General features: G+C 38.0%; 3 protein-coding genes across 3 annotated transcripts; 2 read left to right on the top strand and 1 right to left on the bottom strand.

Annotated features, from left to right (window-relative positions):
* The first annotated feature begins 856 nt into the window (after positions 1 to 856).
* On the top strand, positions 857 to 4,426 carry LOC137733183 (uncharacterized). Its single transcript, XM_068472341.1, has 3 exons — positions 857 to 1,181; positions 2,574 to 2,614; positions 2,981 to 4,426. The coding sequence occupies exons 1-3, from the start codon at positions 872 to 874 to the stop codon at positions 4,424 to 4,426; spliced, it is 1,797 nt and encodes a 598-aa protein (XP_068328442.1). The 5' UTR covers positions 857 to 871.
* A 2,938-nt stretch (positions 4,427 to 7,364) lies between these two features.
* LOC137733660 (reticulon-like protein B1) lies at positions 7,365 to 9,370 on the top strand. The gene is made up of 5 exons (XM_068472806.1): positions 7,365 to 7,692; positions 8,089 to 8,269; positions 8,391 to 8,532; positions 8,763 to 8,832; positions 8,927 to 9,370. Exons 1-5 carry the CDS (start codon positions 7,470 to 7,472, stop codon positions 9,088 to 9,090), a joined length of 780 nt encoding a protein of 259 aa, XP_068328907.1. The 5' UTR covers positions 7,365 to 7,469; the 3' UTR covers positions 9,091 to 9,370.
* Positions 9,371 to 10,225: 855 nt separating this feature from the next.
* On the bottom strand, positions 10,226 to 18,076 carry LOC137735752 (golgin candidate 3-like). The gene is made up of 15 exons (XM_068475200.1): positions 17,662 to 18,076; positions 16,530 to 16,628; positions 16,228 to 16,356; positions 15,622 to 15,777; positions 15,052 to 15,184; positions 14,896 to 14,960; positions 14,386 to 14,553; positions 14,236 to 14,295; positions 13,863 to 14,009; positions 12,505 to 12,801; positions 12,317 to 12,382; positions 11,675 to 11,877; positions 11,316 to 11,370; positions 10,906 to 11,088; positions 10,226 to 10,746 (listed from the first exon to the last, which is right to left on the bottom strand). Exons 1-15 carry the CDS (start codon positions 17,878 to 17,880, stop codon positions 10,417 to 10,419), a joined length of 2,310 nt encoding a protein of 769 aa, XP_068331301.1. The 5' UTR covers positions 17,881 to 18,076; the 3' UTR covers positions 10,226 to 10,416.
* Between the last annotated feature and the right edge of the window lie 152 nt (positions 18,077 to 18,228).

The raw sequence follows: 18,228 nt of genomic DNA, 5'->3' as shown, positions 1-18,228 counted from the left end.
GTGACTTGTAACTCAGTTGATTAAGACTAGAGAGTATTCACTCATGTCCTTGAGTCCCCCGTGTTTGAATCTCCTTCCTCGTAATCTAGATGAATTCTGTATAGATTTGCCTATTGTTTGTTGATAAAAAAAAATTGTTCATTAGATACATCATTATAAACACTAGTTTAGATGAATTCAGTATAGATTTTTCTAACATTAGTCAATAAAAAAATAGTTCATCAGATAGATCATTATAAGCACTAGTTTAGATGAATTCAGTATAGATATTTCTAACATTTGTCAATAAAATAATTGTTCATCAAATACATCATTAGAAGCGCTTATGCTAGAATTGCTTCTATTGTAAACATGTGGAAAAAATTTATTAAAAGTTTAATGTGTTTCTTAAAAAAAGAACTTGGGAGTGCTTCGTGAAGACAATCCTAGGACACGCATAAACGTTTTTTACTTTATGAGAAATGCTTTCATTCATCAGAAAACAACCCTAGCTTTTGTCAAAAGTAATCACAGACATATCTTAAGTTTCTAACTAAATAACGCCAGCATCGGATTCAGAATTTGGTGTATATGAAATTGTTGTGGTGGGGTGTGGGCTATTGGTGAAAAAGCCTAAAATCGTACATTGCTATTTAGTGGGCTAGTTGGGGATTGTGTAGGGAGGGCTAAGACCCAAACACAAAACAAAACCCAATCCAAAATTAAGGGTGGCAGTAGTCACTCACACATTTTCCCACCAATTTAATGCGTCTACGTTGTGAGTATTAAATGCAGCAGCAGGAGCACCCACCCACCTTCTCACCCCACCCCCAAAAAAAAATCCCCACCCCACTCCAATGGCTAAAACCCCCCTTCCCCCTCCCTTCCTCCAATGTTCTCCTCCAACTCCACCTCCCACTCGCCCGCTAATTACCTAACTACCCTCGGCCTCGGTTACGGCATCGCCATTTCCCTCGGCTTCCTCGTCCTCTTCTCCACCCTCCTCCTCGCCTCCTACCTCTGCTGCCGCGTCTCCCGCCACCGCCCTCCTCAGCCCCGAAACCCCAATCCGAATCCGAACCCCGAGGGCGTCATCCTCCCCCGCATCATTTTCGTCGCCGAAGACGACAACGAGCAGGAGCAGCAGGACGACGATGAGAACGCCGTCGTCGGGCTCCACCCGAGCGCCATCAACTCCTACCCGAAATTCCCGTTCTCCAAGGAGGCGGCTACCCCCGATTCGTCCACGTGCTCCATCTGCCTGTGCGACTACAAGGACGCAGAGATGCTCCGGATGATGCCGGAGTGCAGGCACTACTTCCACCAGTTGTGCCTCGACGCGTGGCTCCGGCTCAACGGGTCGTGCCCGGTTTGCCGGAACTCACCGCTTCCAACGCCTCTGTCGACTCCGTTGCAGGAGGTCGTGCCTTTGTCTCAGTACCCGGCCAATCGGGGATGGAGGGGGTGACTGATTGCCCCTGGTTGAATGATTAGATTTCTGGGTTTTTTTCCTTTATATAATTTTGGGTTTTATTTTTTTCTGTAGAATTGTGTTAGATTTTGAATGGAGTGTGGGTGGATTGAATTGTTGCTTGGTTTCGGGAGATTGGGAAATGTTAATTTTTTGGGATTGTGAAATCGGTGAATTGAATTGTTTTGATGTTAATTAACACGAACAACTCTCGTTCACGATATTTAAACTTACATCCTCTGACAAAATAAAAATTGAGCACTGCTTAGACAAGCTAGTCATGTCACATGTGCAACGCATTCCCCGATATTTAAACTTACAACATCTAACAAAATAAAAACTGAACGCTACTTGACAAGCTAGTCATGTCACATGTGCAAAGCATTCCCCATTCGGCCAAGGGTTGCGTCTATATTTCTTGCTTGGTAGCTAATCATGGTGAAGTCTTAATGCTAAAAATCATACATTTCATGGGGAGGTCAAAGGTCATGTGGTGGTCATGATTCAAAATCATATATTTTAATTGTTCCGGCTCATCCTCCACATGTCTCTTAATCGCACTACACCAGAATAATGATCAGCTTTTTAAGGAATGGAACTGTATTTCCCTTCTTATGTTGACTAAATCACCTCATACTGTTTCTTAAATCCCATGATTACACTAGTCTTAGTCGCTTTCATTTGAGTTTGCCTCCCACTTTGTATATTGGAAAGATTAGTTTTAAAATAAACATAGTGATTTTCGCACTATCGTTTTTCCTTCTGCACTTGTTTCTTTCTTTGCACCTTTTTATTCTCTTTTTATTTGTTCAATCCAACAAAGAAAGAAAAAAAGAGGAGTAAACAGTGCAAGGAAAAAAAAAACAGGAGCACGAAAACCACTTTCTTTAAAATGTGGAATTTGCGTCCCCACTTTGCATATAGGAAAAAGTGATTTTCAAATATAATAGGAATTTTCGCTCTTTGGTTTTTTTTTTTTTCTTTTGTACTCCTCCGTTTTTTCTAGCCTTTTAATTTTGGGAGTTTTAATAAAAAATTCACGGTATTGTTTACATCAACGAGAAATCATATTTTTACACTAAAAAGTCAATCCTGGTACTATTTACTTTACCTTTTATTTTGTCCTTACCATTAAAACTCAAAATTTTCAAACTATTTTCATTAGTTTTTTTTTTTTAATTTTTCTTTTGCTTATTCAGTCTAAAAACTGGAGTTTGTATAAAGTCACTTCTCTTAAAATATTGAAATTGGAAGGATGGAGTAGTTTATGATCCCCATATTTTGTTAAACAAAGATCAAGGCTTTTCTATGACTTTTGCATTCTCATAAAGCGCTCATGAAATCCGCCCATAAACCTCTTCGATCAAATAAAACAAATGCACCAATCTCCATGCCTTGACCTACATTTTTTATTTCTCAAATTAGATACCAAGCAACAGTTTAGATTATTCCATTTTCTTGAAAACAGTTGAAATGTGAACTGTGGAAAAGCACTTCTCAAACAGCTGCTTTTTTTTTTTTCTGTATCAGAAAGATATGAGGAAACCAAATGTTTTCAAGAACTTAGGAACATGGAGAGGAAGAGTTCGCAGCTCAATCTTTGCATTAAGTGCTTTTGCTCTTCTCATCTCTGTTGTTACTTTATTCCAATTCAACTCTATCGGATCGTTTCACCTCGCCGATACGCTCTGCGGTTACGTAAATTCTGATCAGAGTCCAAGCAGGAGCGATGGCCATGTCACAAAAACGCTTGAAACTGTGATCCAGAAAATCCAAACACAAGTTAAGAATTTGAGAGATTCGGAACCAGAGGCGTCACACGGACGTGTGTTGAAATACAGTTCCTTTCTTGCTGATGTTCTGGGGCTTATTGAGTCAGTGCAGACATCTCTGTCACAGAATGAAGACACTCGCCAAGTAAACAATGGGAGCAAAGACATTCATCCGCTCTTAAAACCGAAGCAGCAATCCGATGAACCTGCTAATTACTTTCTGACCGAGGAGATTCGAAAGTACGTCAAGATCAAGCCGAACAGATTAGGGAAGCAGAATTTCATGGGAGCCAATGGGACTTTCACCAGCATCGGCCATGCTTGCTTTGCTATGAAGAAAGAGCTCGAAGAGTACATGGACTATGATATCGGCGACATTTGCAACGATGACTGGAGGCTGGCTCAGAAGCTGATGATTCACGGATGTGATCCGCTTCCGAGGAGGAGGTGCTTCTCCAGAGCCCCAAAGCTATACAGCACGCCGTTTCCAATTCGTGAGTCCATGTGGAAGCTCCCTGATGATAGAAATGTCCGCTGGAGTAACTACATTTGCAAAAACTTTACTTGCCTCGCAAGCAACAAAACTCGAAGGGGGTTCTTCAAATGTGCAGATTGCTTCAATCTTGCAGACCACGAAAAGCCAAGATGGATCCAACCAGCAAACCTAGAAGACTCCAATTCAAATGTAACCGTAGATTTTCTCATCCCTGAAGTGCTCGAAATCAAGCCCGGGGAGATCAGGATTGGGCTTGATTTCAGCGTAGGAACTGGGACTTTTGCAGCAAGGATGAGGGAGTTCAATGTGACTATAGTCTCGGCAACTATCAATCTTGGAGCACCTTTCAATGAAATGATAGCGCTGCGTGGACTTGTTCCGCTTTACCTGACAATAAATCAACGGCTTCCATTTTTCGATAACACCCTTGATTTGATCCACACCACGAGGTTTCTAGACGGATGGATAGATCTTGTGCTGCTGGACTTTGTTCTTTATGATTGGGACAGAGTTCTGAGGCCAGGCGGATTCTTGTGGATCGACAGTTTCTTTTGTTTGAAGGAGGATTTAAGTGCTTATTTGGAATCCCTGAAGATGCTGAGGTACAAGAAGCACAAATGGGTTGTTGTTCCAAAGCTTGATAAAAGTGATGATAAGGAAGTTTTCTTCTCTGCTCTATTAGAGAAGCCGGGAAGGCCGTTCCGGTAAATTACAGATTGATCATATGTGTCTCACAATTACTATTGATTTTATATGAGCTTAAGATTTTGATTGTGATGTTATAATTGTCATTACAGTTAGATGAGGTTGCTCTCATAGAAGGGAAAATTTTATGCAAAATCCGTCTTTGTTTCTTTTGACAATACGATATTACTAAATGACTCCAAGTTACGGAAAAGGGGATTTGAATTTGGATGCTAGAGAGCGGATATTGCGCTAATCAGCTAACCTAACTCACATATGTGTTTGAGTATAATAAGAATGGTATAGAACAGGCAGCCCTGCTTCCCAATAGAAGGTAGGAGTTTGGGCAGCCATGGGGCAATTTGCATTGTTGGAGGCAATAGTTAATTTCATAGTGTATTTTTACAGGATCCACTCATATCAGGTTGAAGTAAAAAACACTAAAATTGAGCTATGTTGTCCAGCAGTAAACCTGCAGGAACATGTAGCTGTAGTTGTTGCTACAGAAATTTCAATAGGACTGTCTAAGGAGCATAGTTTTCATATTAGATGAGACTAGTCTGTAGTCGAGCGTACCAAGTTAAAAAGGTCTTATACTTTTGTGAGAGTGGTTATAAATCACGTGGCCACACCCCTACTCAAATTGTATTCTTGTGGCACAAATTTCTTTGCTTATATTGAGTTAAGCCCTTGATTAGCGTTGAAACTAGACATGATTTAATTAATTAAAATAAATTAATTGTTTACTTCTATGTTTGAAGAACTTAATAATGATGACAATTAACGCAAATGATGAATTGTTGTGATAGAAAAGTTCTTACTTTCTACTCACGGCATCTCGGATCAAAAACACGAATCCAAAGCAGAATGAGAGCATGAATATTGCACATATAAAAGGGCCTTTGATAAAATGGGGCAGAAGGACCTTTCTAATCCATGGGCCTCAGGCCCTTCCTTATAATTGGCTATCAGCCAAACTTATTTTTGTTAACAAACGGTATTATCCACGTTAAGGAGAAGGGAATAAACTAGTATTAATATGATTCAAATTCGTCTTTAACGAGAATTAAACATGAAATCCTTTATATACAAATTAAAAAATTATCATTAAAACTGTAGTATTAAATGACATCAACCAACCATTTAGCTCCATTTCTTTATTCTTTGTTTACGTTCCTCTACAAATAATAAGGTAGCCTTTGTTTGTCCAGTGTGACTGTGACTCAAAAGAATGTCGCAGTCACTGCATATTCTTTAACGGACTCAGATTTCTCCTTCCTCCAGCGGCCCACCACGAAAGATTCTAAAGTGCCAGGGCCCTCGCCAGCCAACAAATATGTAAAAAATATCTAAACAACAAAAAAGTTGAAGCTACTGTAAATTTGCATGACCCCCTTCTAAAGTTTACAATATTACGAATTTATCTATAACTACATTTTTACAAAGGTTAAATAACAGTCACTTTAGAGCGATGATGAAATTTTTGGAGCGTAAGTAATAACATCTTTCACGTGTAAAATATCAATACTTTCTGTAAATGAAATGAATAAGAAAGGGTGAAGATGTTATATTCAAAATCTTCACGTGAGAAACAAATAAAATTCAAACTTCCTTCGTTCTTTTGTCTTTATAATTTTATTCAACTTCAAAAGCGGTTAGTGTAATTTACCCAAAAATCAAGAGTTCGGTTTTTTACAATGTAGTAGTAATAAAGTGAAATGCAACTATTGTACTTAACTAAATAAATTCCAAAGATTATATTAATCGTAAATAAATAAGTTCACGATGAAGTTGAATAGAATAAATAAACAACACTTGTCTCGTCATTTAGGATATGAGTTGTGTTAGAAATTAGAATGCCTATGAATTTTGTTTAAACCAAAGAAAACAACTTTTGAAAGTTTTATATGGAAGCCTAAAACCTAAATCCTTTGGGGTTGCCTCAAGTGATGACTAAAGATAAACAAATCAATTAGAATTAAGTATTTTTGAGGAGTTTGAATTAAGTTAGGTAATAGTATAATTTTTTAGCCCCCTCGAACATTGCTTGAACCCCAATAAGTTCGAATCTTCTCGAATGGTTGCTTTTCTAAAACTCCAAAAAATGGGCTAAAAGTCTTGAATATATCCAAAATTTGTGAAAAATCTACAATACTCTACCGCTTGAAACTCTTAAATCCAATTAAATAATTAACCAAAAAAAAATTGGACAAAATTAATTGTTTTTCAGAATTATGTATCAAAATTTTATCTAAGTCTTCCTATTTGTAGACTTTCCACTATATTTGCGACTACAATTCATTTTCTTTCTAAGCCTCAAAATTATAGGCCTTTTTTCAGGTAAATAAAAGCTTACCTCAACATTTAAAATTTAAAACACCACCAAATATCAATTAATTTTTTCCATTTTCTTTTTTTCTTGAAGCGACCCACCACAAAAAAATTACAAAATAAATCTTGATGTCAATATTACCCCCAATCTGGATCCATCTCTATTACTCCCATGACACCACACACCAACGTGGACCCCGCTACAAAGGTCATGAACCCCACGAAAACCCTACCCATAAAAGAGATATTACTGTGCGATTGAGAGCACGATTTGATATATCACTGTATAATATAATTAGTTAAAATTTTAAAAGTATATTTAAATTGATTGTATTATTACATTTAATATATCAGATCGTATTTTTCGCACAACGAAAAATTGCTGCACCCAAAACCAAAAGGCAAAAAGTCACCCGACCGTCCAAACCACTCATCTCCTCACTGCTCCCCGCCACGTGGTTCGCAACCTTTCAAACCAGGTCGGTCACTGTGGACCAGAACCATTTCAAATTTCCCCCGAAGCACCCGGTTTCGGACCCGAACCTCCAGCCTCGCGCTAATCAACAAAAATCAACGGCCCAGATCTGATCTCGTTTCCCGCAACCGTATATATCCACGCTCTTATCCACCCCCAAAACCCTACTCACTGTCCGTGTTATTATTTCGGTTCACTCGTCTGAGATTTTCGGTGTGATTTTTTATATACTTTTTTTGAACTTTTTCGGTTTCGGTGGCCATGGCCGACGAGAAGAACGCCGGATCGCCGGTGGAGCACGAGCCATCGCTGTTGGAGAAGATAGGCGAGAAGATCCACGGCGGCGATCGCCATTCCTCCTCGTCGTCTTCTTCCGACTCAGATGACGAGAAATCGGAGAAGAAGGCCGAGTCTGTGAAGACCAAGGTCTTCCGGATTTTCGGCCGGGAGAAGCCGGTTCACCATGTGCTCGGCGGTGGAAAGTGTACGGACATCTATTCTCTCTCTTGAAGCCTTTACTTTCCCTATTATTAGAAATGAATATATGTATGTTTGATGTGTGAGTAGTGATTTAGGGTTTTAGGAAGTGTGGATTTGTGTCGGTTGTATGTTGATCTGGGATTTTAGATGGTTTTCAGCTGTGTTTGGAAGCTGAGAAAATTTCTGAACCGATTGAAGTTTTGCTTTTTGATTATCTATTTGATGTGGTCTACCGTATAAGTAGAGTAGCTAAGTTATTCAGTGTCTTTTCGGGGTAGTCCCGATCGGCGAAGTTGATCAATATACTAATTACTTTATTAAGTTTTGGATCTTCGGATGCCTTGTTTAATATTGCAGTAGAATTTAGATTTCATATTTTAATATTGCTGAAATGTTGCAGCTGCTGATGTATTTTTGTGGCGAAACAAGAAGGTTTCGGGTGGGGTTATCGGCGGAGCCACCGTAGTCTGGGTCCTTTTTGAGTTGCTTCAGTACCACCTGCTTACTCTTGTTGCCCACATTTTGATTGCTACCCTTGCAATCTTGTTCCTCTGGTCCAATGCCCATACTTTTATCCACAAGTAAGATGCTCGGCCTTTCCAATTTGATTGTTTCTTCGTCTGATGCTTTTGTTGGATCTTAATGTAATATATGGTTATGTTTGGATCATTGCGTAATGGGTTAATAACTTCGCTTGTGTAGAACTCCTCCTCGTATTCCAGAAGTTCGTCTTCCTGAAGAACCATTCCTGCAGGTTGCATCTGAGCTGAGAGTTGTAATCAACTGTGCATTTGCACTCCTTCACAGTATTGCATCTGGGAAAGACTTGAAGAAGTTCCTTGCTGTAAGAACATTTGATCTCTATAACCCTTTTATACAGGCTTCCCATTCGGTTTTCGGTGACTAGATTGGTTGCTTTTATTCAATAGAAATTTCAGTCAGTCTCATGGGTTAATAATATTCATTTAGAATTTGTGCTATGCTAAGTTTCATACCTTAATTTACCTAGGTTTTGTTGATTTTGTTGTACGGTTTTGCTTGATTGTTAGTTTAACGATGTACCGTTGTTTTTAGGTTATTGCTGGCCTGTGGGTTCTTTCCGTTGTGGGCAAATGGTGTAACTTCCTGACCTTGTTTTACATATGTAAGGACTATGGAAAACTTGCGTGCGCTTTCGATGCCTATTTATATTATTGTACTGAATTTTCGCTTACTAATGTATGACCCTCATTTTACAGCCTTTGTTTTGCTGCACACCGTGCCCTTCATTTATGAGAAGTATGAAGACAAAATCGACCCACTTGCGGAGAAGGTGACAATCGAATTCAAAAAGCAGTATGCCGTCTTTGATGCCAAGGTTTTGAGTAAGATTCCGCGTGGTCTGAAAAACAAGAGGGCTTAGAAAGCTTGGGGGTGTTTCGTTGTGTTCCAAAGCTCTAGGTTTCATAGTTGAGCTTCCCATTCTGTTCCAAGTGTTTTGGATTTGTAATTTGAATGACTATATTCATGTGGTCTTCAGTTTCGATAATTAGGTTTTGTTCTTGTGCTTATACGTAATCGTGGGAAGCCACTAAACAGCACCTGAGCCATATGTTAATTATGACAACTTTATGTTACTCAACGCTGCGTGTACATGGGTTGTCGATTAATATTTGAACACTTGTGGTGTATTTGTTATTTCATGCTTGGTTCTCTTTTTGGTTATGAGCATGATGTTTTGGTCGTTTGTGTTATTTTTGCTTGTGTTTCAAGTACGCAAGTTTTTGGTGTTTGGTTCAAGTATTTAAATTTTGGTGTTTGGATGAAGTGGAAGAGTGCATCGGATGTGTTGTGCGATGGGTGCATGCCACTAAAGCTTAAGACACAAAATGAGTGTAATGGAGATGAGAATGCCTAGTTTGATATGTGGGGCACACGAGAAATGATAAGATTAGGAATGAGAATATTTGAGGTAAATTAGGAGTAGCTGAAATTGAAGCATATTCGAGGTAAAGTAGGAATAGTCGAAATTGAATGTGAGAAAAAATCGGTTAAGGTAGTTTGGACATATAAAACAAATATTTGAGGTAAATTAGGAGTAGCTGAAATTGAAGCATATTAGAGGTAAATTAGGAATAGCCGAAATTGTAGATGTGAGAAAAAATCAATTAAGGGAGTTGGGACATATAAAACAAAAATCTGCAGACGCTCCGACTGGAGGATGCAATTACGAGACAGGTTCAGGACTAAAGGGGTAGAGAAGAAGACTTAGAAGATTTGGATAGATATTCTAAGAAAAATCTTGGACTACTTAGATCTAACGGAAGACATGGTACAAAACCAAGCGCAATAATGTTTTAAGATTCATTCAGCTTCCAAAACTTCTCGCAATCTTACTGTAATTTAGCGCTGGATTATTTCCATGTGTGTCTTAAAAGAGAGGTAAGGATTTAGCACAAGGTGCCTTGAAACAACAGGACTGCTTATTAATAGGCAATAAGGATTGTTCACCGAAGATATGCGCCAATTAGATTCAGACCGATCTTGGATATAAATTGAATCGTTTCAAGTCCGTCATTGTATTTAGGTTTTGCAATCGTCTGAGTTACAGGCCCCAAACCTAAAATTACCAGGCAACCATGCACAAACTGGTATGGGTAAAAAGAATTGATTGAACAAAGATTGCGCGTCTACAAAATCAAACAATGATCTATACCTTTGATTAATTACAAGATACACCGCCGCAATTTCAAAATCTAGGAAGCATTCTTGAGGCGTATGGATTGCTTTCTGACCACGTGAGAGGAACTGTTGAGAATTCGGAATCCGAATGCTCCGACTGAAAATTACTGCCAAAAGGTGCGGAACTTGTGTTTTGGACTGGTGATAAATTACTTCTTGAGAAACCAGGCTCAGACCCGCTAGTTGTCGTCCTGTGGTCGGGATCCGGACCGGTGTGTGCCTTGCTTGGAGTTCTATATGAATCTTCGTCAGATCTGCCTGAACCGTCTGCCAACTCCCTTTTCTCCCTTTCTTCAGTTTCCTTAAGAAGAAAATCAACCCACAGATCTGCAAAGGACTGGACTTGGTACGGAACAAAGTCAGGGGAAGAGTCCATGAATGCAGAAATAATTTGAATTTAAAAACTAATGTAGAACGACGTATCGACAAAAGCCTTATGCAAGGTAGAAAACTATATGCCAATTAATCTCTGGATCGAAAGGAGACAAAAAAGTACCTGGTTATCAGCAGCTGCATTTGCAGATAATCCAGCTGAGCTGCCTCCCAAAATTCCCCCAACAAGGCGCCCAGGCAGAGAGAAAACTCCACGAACAACACCTTTGCCTGCACCTTGAGAGACACCTATTCTCTGCTTGTCTTCGTCAGAGAATCCCAGCATGCGAGCCATAAGATCCAGAACCTGAAGAGCCTCATCAAAACTACATGAGTCTGGTTACTTAAAATAAAAGGAGAGAACCAGGTTTAGAGGGCACAAAACTATTGTCTTGTGTCTGGTGCATAACACTTGATTGGTTTCAGGGAATTAACCAACGAAAAATTATTATATTCTAGCAGAAACTGAAGAAAACAGTACAAAAATTTTCGGTAGTGCCCCTCCCTGTAGGTAGTCTAAAGAAATCTTCATACCTCTTTACTGTGGTTTTTCTGGAAGTAGGTCACCAGTAATTTGATCACAATGCGTCTGTGAACAAAACCAATCTTCATTAATCCTCTTTTAATGAAACAGCATATAAATAAAGTATGTAAACAAAAAATACCAATAATCCTTAATGACAATAAAAGAAAGCACTTCTCTGAAAAAGTAAAAAGAAGGAAATAAAGGAAGGGGGCCTATAAATTGAAGGCCAAACAAACACGAGCCATAACTGAAAATTGAAGGCCAAACGAACACGAGCCATAACTGAAAATTGAAGGCCAAACGAACACCAATACTCTACCTACCTAAAACCCAATAGAAGGCCACCTGAAAAGTTAAACAGACCAACCTGTCAACAAGATAATCTGAATCTACCGACATCCTATTAAGCCTGGTCATGCTCTGCTCAACAGCTCGGCGTAATTTTGCATTGTCTTCCTCAAGTTTATTTACTCTGCTTTTCCAATCTACTACTATTTTTTCAGCTTGTGAAAGCTTGGACAAAATTTCTTCCTTTTCCTTCTTTGATGCTTCCGCCTGATGATCCGCTTCCTGGTAGAATCATAAACATTTAAACTCTGATATGCCTGTGCCTGTGTGTGTTAGCATGTGTAGGGGTGTGTGTGAGAGAGAATGTGTGTCTGTGTGTGTAGGTGTGCGGGGCCCTGGGCGGGGTGGACTCCAGTTTTATGCATGTTAAACATTGTGAACTTAAATAGTAGCAACCATCAGAATATACAGAGCTTAAATTCGTGTAAATGATGCAACTTTATATGATATAACCATGTAAGGAATAATCTTCTTCTTCTTGTCGTCAATAAGATTATCCTCAAAAAACCAAAAAAAGGAGTATGATTTGCATAATCACAGTGATGGAATACCAATGTAATAAATGTACTGCAAGAAATATTATATAACACAAAGCAAATTAGAAATTGCATACTCAGACAAAATCATTTTGAAAATAAAAAGGAAAAGAAAGCAATCATACTTTCAAGAGCCGAGAAAGCTTAGCTGACTCTTCTCTTGCCCGAGACAAATCTCCTTCCAAATGTTCCTAAACATAGAAGGAAACTAGCATCAAAACAATAATCTGGGGATTTGTACATCAACACAAAACATGCCAAATGCCTTCCTTGCTAATACAATTGGCACACAACCAAAATTAACATTTATTACCTTAGCTTCAATTTCAGCATAGTACTGACCAAGAGCAGTTTGAAGATTCAAAAGTTCAACATTTTTGGCATCTATTGTGCTCATAGAGCTTTCAAGTCTTTTATTTAGATCATCAATAACTTGCTTTGATTTCTGAATTTCATTGTTGTTGGTCATCTTGAATTGGTCCTGATTTGCTATTGCCTGCTTCAAAGCTTTCTCCAAATGTATTATTTGAGCTCTTTGATATTCGTTACTTTCTCGGAGTTCTTCAATAATTTTGCTGTCTTCATCCATTTTTTCAGACTCTTCAGATTCCTAGAGAAAGTATAAGCCATATGGAAAAATAAGTCACTAATTTTGCATGACATTTCATTTAGGGGGTACTGGATGCAAAACGCATCAAAAATGTTTTCCGTGCAATAGAAAACAGTACATATAAACAATGTGGTCAAGCTAAAAGTTCAGCATCCGGACTACCCAGCTTATTGTAAGCATTAAATAAAATCACGCTTGTAAACAGAATTACGCAAACAAAGTTGTGGAGTTCTTTTCTAAGTTTCTACGAAAGGAATATTTAACAATAAAACCATAATAAAGATATAAAGACTCAATAACAAGAGGTCCATCTTGAACCTGATTCATATATCAACACAGAATTAAACTACAAATCTGTCATCTTAATTTAAATATAGAAAGTTCCGTCCTATTCCTACCCCACAAGAGCTCCCAGATTTTGTGCCGTCTTTACCAACTCCCTTTCTTCCCATCTCAGTCATCTCATCTCTCTTACCAATTACAGATAGTGAACAATTGAAAGTTCCGTCCTATTTCTACCCCACAAGAGCTCCCAGATTTAGTGCAGTCTTTGCCAACTCCCTTTCCTCCCGTCTCAGTCATCTCATCTCTCTTACCAATTTACAGATAATGAACAATCTCTAGATGCTGGAGACATCTACCTCAAAACGTACTCAAGAACTCCCATCTTATATCTACCCCCGAGCCTATCCCAAGAGTTCTCTTTGTCTTATAATAATCTGGAAATTCTTCTACAATAGTGAATATGTAATGTTTGCTGAAGATTATATGGAGTGTCAAAGTTCATATACTAGCAGAATATATCATACAAAAACAAGCATAGGTCCATTTATCATTAACAGTCATTAGATTTTCTGCTAGCCTGCAGTCACTACCTATTGTCCCCCTCATTATATTTAATTATGAGAGTGCATTAGAGAGAATAATCCACTGAAAAATATCCTCAATCAAAATCCCATCAACTTCATAGTCAAATGGATCACAATAGAAATAATAAATATTTTTCATGCAATATCATATGTCATGCACCACAATGCAAATAATGAATGATTGCAAGTAACCTTTTCTAACAAATGCTGTTTAAGGCGTGACAATTGTTGCAATGCTTTGTCCCTTTCAAGACGTGTTTCCTTCAAATTTTTATCAAACTCTCGTAACGATTTCTCCAGTTCTTCCTTTCCTGGAAAACTTTCCGAAGATTCTACTGTCTGCACAAAATTTTAAAATATTGATAATTAGCAGAAGAATTGCTGTCAAAGTACAAAGAACTGAGTTATGTTACCATGCATAAACATATTTAATACAGTAAAAACGCATGACCCCACCCATACTCAAAGGAAGAGGGATTAGCAAATATGATGCCATCCTATTGCAGGAAAAAAAAAAAAAAGTAAAGATTGTATTCCCCAAAAAAATTCTCAAAAACGGGATTACCTGCATTTCACTTGCGGTCCTGCTCACTTTCAAGGCACCCTCAAGTTCATTTTTCTCCACCTATGCAGTGACATAGTATTAGGGTTGATTGTCAAAGTAACAAAAACTATCATAAAAAATTTACAACAAAATAAAGCACTATTTAGCAACCTTAAGACTATTATTTTCCTTCTGCAGGTTTGCAATTAACCTTTTCAAACTCTCTGCACCATTATTTGCATTTTCATCCCCCCATCTAATCAACTCCATTTGCAGTCGATTTATCTCAGCCATTTTCTCATTTAACTCATTGCTTATTTTGCTAATCTCGACGGAGGTCTGCCAAAAGAAAGTACATGCATACCAAAGACACAGGTCAGAGCACCAAAAAGAGGAACATACATGTACACGTATAGCTGCCCCCATAAATCTAGCCCTTGATGTCTGAAATAAAGTACAAAAATCTTTTTGGATATTTCCAAATTAAAATGGTAATGATGCAGGGTAGAAGAAACCTGCATAAATTACACATATACATGGGTAGATAGATACAAATGGCCAGTGCAAAAATAATGAGCAGTCAAGAGCTAACAATAACCACACAGAACCGAAATAAAGGCATTTGGTAAAAAATATATGCATCTAATATCAATGTCTCTGTCCAACTTTGAAACCCCCCACCTTTTCTTTATCCAACTTCAGAAATTTGAGCTCTTCCTGGATTGCTTCATTCAATTTCTGTTGTTCTGCAAATCAACAGAGATTAAATAAAAAAAATTACAAAAATGTTCAAGATGACTTGTAGAATCCCTTATGAATCTTCGCATAGCAGTGTACCTCGTAACTTTCGATGTATATTTTTCGACTGATTGCCTTCTTTTTCAAGTTCTATCCGCAATTTTTTCATCTCAGCAGTAGCTAGCACTGCTGCTGGGGACCTATTATTCTCTTCTTGTAAATCTGCAAGCTCCTAGAAGGCATTTATACATCTGTCGTCAAGTTCTTTCATCATTACAAGAAAAGTAACATACTGGGGATCAAAAACATAAATTCGAATTCTAACTACACCCAAAACTGCTCTAGATAACTATTATGGGCTTCAGTCTCTACAGAATTCCGGGCCTTATCTTATTCTAGTATGTAGTTAGATTGGAAAGCTTTTATAATCTAGGTTGTGTGGTGTATGTTTATGTCATAGTGGATAGTGCCTTAGAATATATGCTTCTATAATTTTTTTTAATACTGTTTCTATCTTAGTTGTGGCCATTTTGTCCACTCCTTGTGTAATTTTATTGTTTCATCATTTTTTGTTTCTGGAAACAGATTATAGAAAGAAAAATCAAACACTATTGGAAAGAGGAGACAGGTAGATCTAACTGAAAAAGAAAAGAATACAAGGTGCGTTACCCTTTCACTCCCTTGAATATCTGAAAGCTGAGAAATCCCATTACTTATATTGTCTTCTATATGGACAACACCATTCTGTTTCTGATGTCCAGAGTGTCCAATTTTTGCTGGACTTGTCACTTTATGCTGTCTGTTGGGCAACTGATTACTGCTTCCCTGAGTCAATTTGAAGCTAACTTAGCCAATTATTAGAGCTCAAGGAAAACCAATGACAATGAGACAACTATGTAATTTTTGCTAACTCAATAAAGTAGCACATGTGAAATTAATAAACTATATGGAAGCAATTAATCCACTCTGTAAAGGGGTTAAGGATCTGGAACTCTGCTATGGCAGTTAAACTATACAACTCTCGATTCAACTACTTTATTAATGCCCTTCTTATTAAATGTTCAGATAACTAACATGCAGACCAAATAAATAACAAGTAATCAGTTTTTTCTGACCGGTAAACCTCGTAACATATGATAACAGATGTATCATAAAGAAGTTTATGATTTGATTGAAGCTAACCACTGAGTACTGGCAAACTTACTGAACAGATTCATTGCAATCAAATGTTAATGATGACACAAGTAGACTTTGTCATAAGTTCATAACAACTACCTTGACCACGTTGACTCCATTTGCAGCTGCTTTGTGATTTTCGTTTCTAGATGGATTCAGAGATGCAGTAGTTGAGTCCAGATTCTGTTTCAATAAGCCATTTTCTTTACTCAGTCTGAAATTTTGATCCTGTCAAACGTGAGGGCGCTTCAAATGTTAAAAGGCATGTTGTAATGTATTTATCAAGATGCCACTCCATACCAAATATAAGGTGTCCAAATCCAATTAGAGATACCTCCATCAAACACAATAAACAAAAAGGATGAAATTGATGGTATAATTTCATAGAGTCATCTGGGTACCTCTTTTTCCTTTAACAGAGCTGCATAGTTTTTTGATAATGCTTTTATTTCTGCCTCGGATTCTTGAAGCCTCTTAATTTCCGCTTGGTATTGTTCAATCTAAAAGAAATGGGAAAAAAAATGCAGATCAGAATATCATCACATACTCCATCTGATGAAACAAACCAAATAACAGCTGCAAAAGACAAGGGGTGCAAAAAAGTCAACATGGACAGTAACCAGTGATGATGATAATAAAATATGGAACACGACTCCTCTAAGAATCAATTTAATGTTTCGTTATAGATAGATTTCTTGACATGAACTCAGCTTCCGCTAAAATACTTTTAGTGGTGTACCTACTTGTATTAAAATTTAAATTAACGTCAAAATTAACAAAAACAACATACAAAAGAGTGAATGACTCTGAAACCCATTCATCCGCGCAGACACTAGATAGAATGCTAAAATCATATCCATATTAAACGTTACAAACTATGAGGCCTTCCTCAGGAAAACGAAGAATAATAAAACTTATACTTGGTGCATGGATGCCAGGCCATATAGGCAAAAATCTTAGCCCTCCTATAACCGCTGCTGCCACATAAGTTAGATAAAATGTTCACCCTCACACTTCTTATCGACAATTCTGCTACGGGGCCTGTATCAAGGCTTATTAAACACAAAATATTCGTGCATTCACAGCAATGCACTATACTTGTGTAGAGTTTAGCAAATAAATACATCAATTTCTGAATTACTGACACCTACTAACGGGAAGTATCCAACTTTTGTATTTTGAAAAACATAATCATCCCACTCACTAATTAATTACTACACATAATACCCCATTCAAACTCCATTGCTCACAACCTAACCCCGCAGATAAATTAGAGACTCCCATTTCAATACGAAAATAAACCACCATTTGCAAATGTACCTCCCTTTCGAAGTTGGAATTTGTACGCCACACGCAGATGCCGAAAGATTCAATGGCTCACTAAGATAATAACCAAATTCTCAGCTAAAAACACATAATCCTAAATCCAAACTCATCGAAATCGATCTAAGCATTCATTATTAACAGCTAAAAAATTCCCAAACCCAAACATGAACCAAATTACACAAATTGCCAAGAAAAAAAATCACAAACCTCGGGACTAAATTGGAAATCGATGCCATTGGCGATCGGAGAGCGCGAGGGGGACTTGGAATGGGCGAAGCTGTGGGAATTCCTCCGATCAGATAATGAAGAAGCTTGGCTTCCATTGATAGCGTAGATCTCGTACTCTTCGTCGTCGTCTTCGTCGTCGTGCACGTCCTGAGCCATCTTGTTGAGATTCTCCTTCAGGTTCGCAATCGTGCTCCACATCCTTCAAAACCCTCGAAAAAACCAGCAAAAATTCAAATATCCGTGGGTGCTTTATCTGAAGAAATCGGGCGCCAAAATCGTTGGAAAGTCGGAGGTGAAATTTCTTGGACTGGGGATTGAAATTTGGGATTTGGGTAGATCTGAGGGGGGAGAGGAAGAAGGGGCGAAGCCTTAGCCAAGGGGTGGAATTTCGTAATTATAGTCTGGTTTTTAATTTTATAGTTAGAGAGGACACGTTGTGTAACCTATGAAATGCTGGAGCAAGCGCAAGCAAAGAAGAGGGATTTTTTTTTTTTTTTTTTTGGCCAATCATAGGGCACAACATCAAATGTTATTATAAGATTTGTT

This window comes from Pyrus communis, chromosome 5 (genome assembly GCF_963583255.1).
Source record: "Pyrus communis chromosome 5, drPyrComm1.1, whole genome shotgun sequence".
NCBI lineage: Eukaryota > Viridiplantae > Streptophyta > Magnoliopsida > Rosales > Rosaceae > Pyrus > Pyrus communis.
This window is presented reverse-complemented; position numbering and strand designations above follow the sequence as displayed.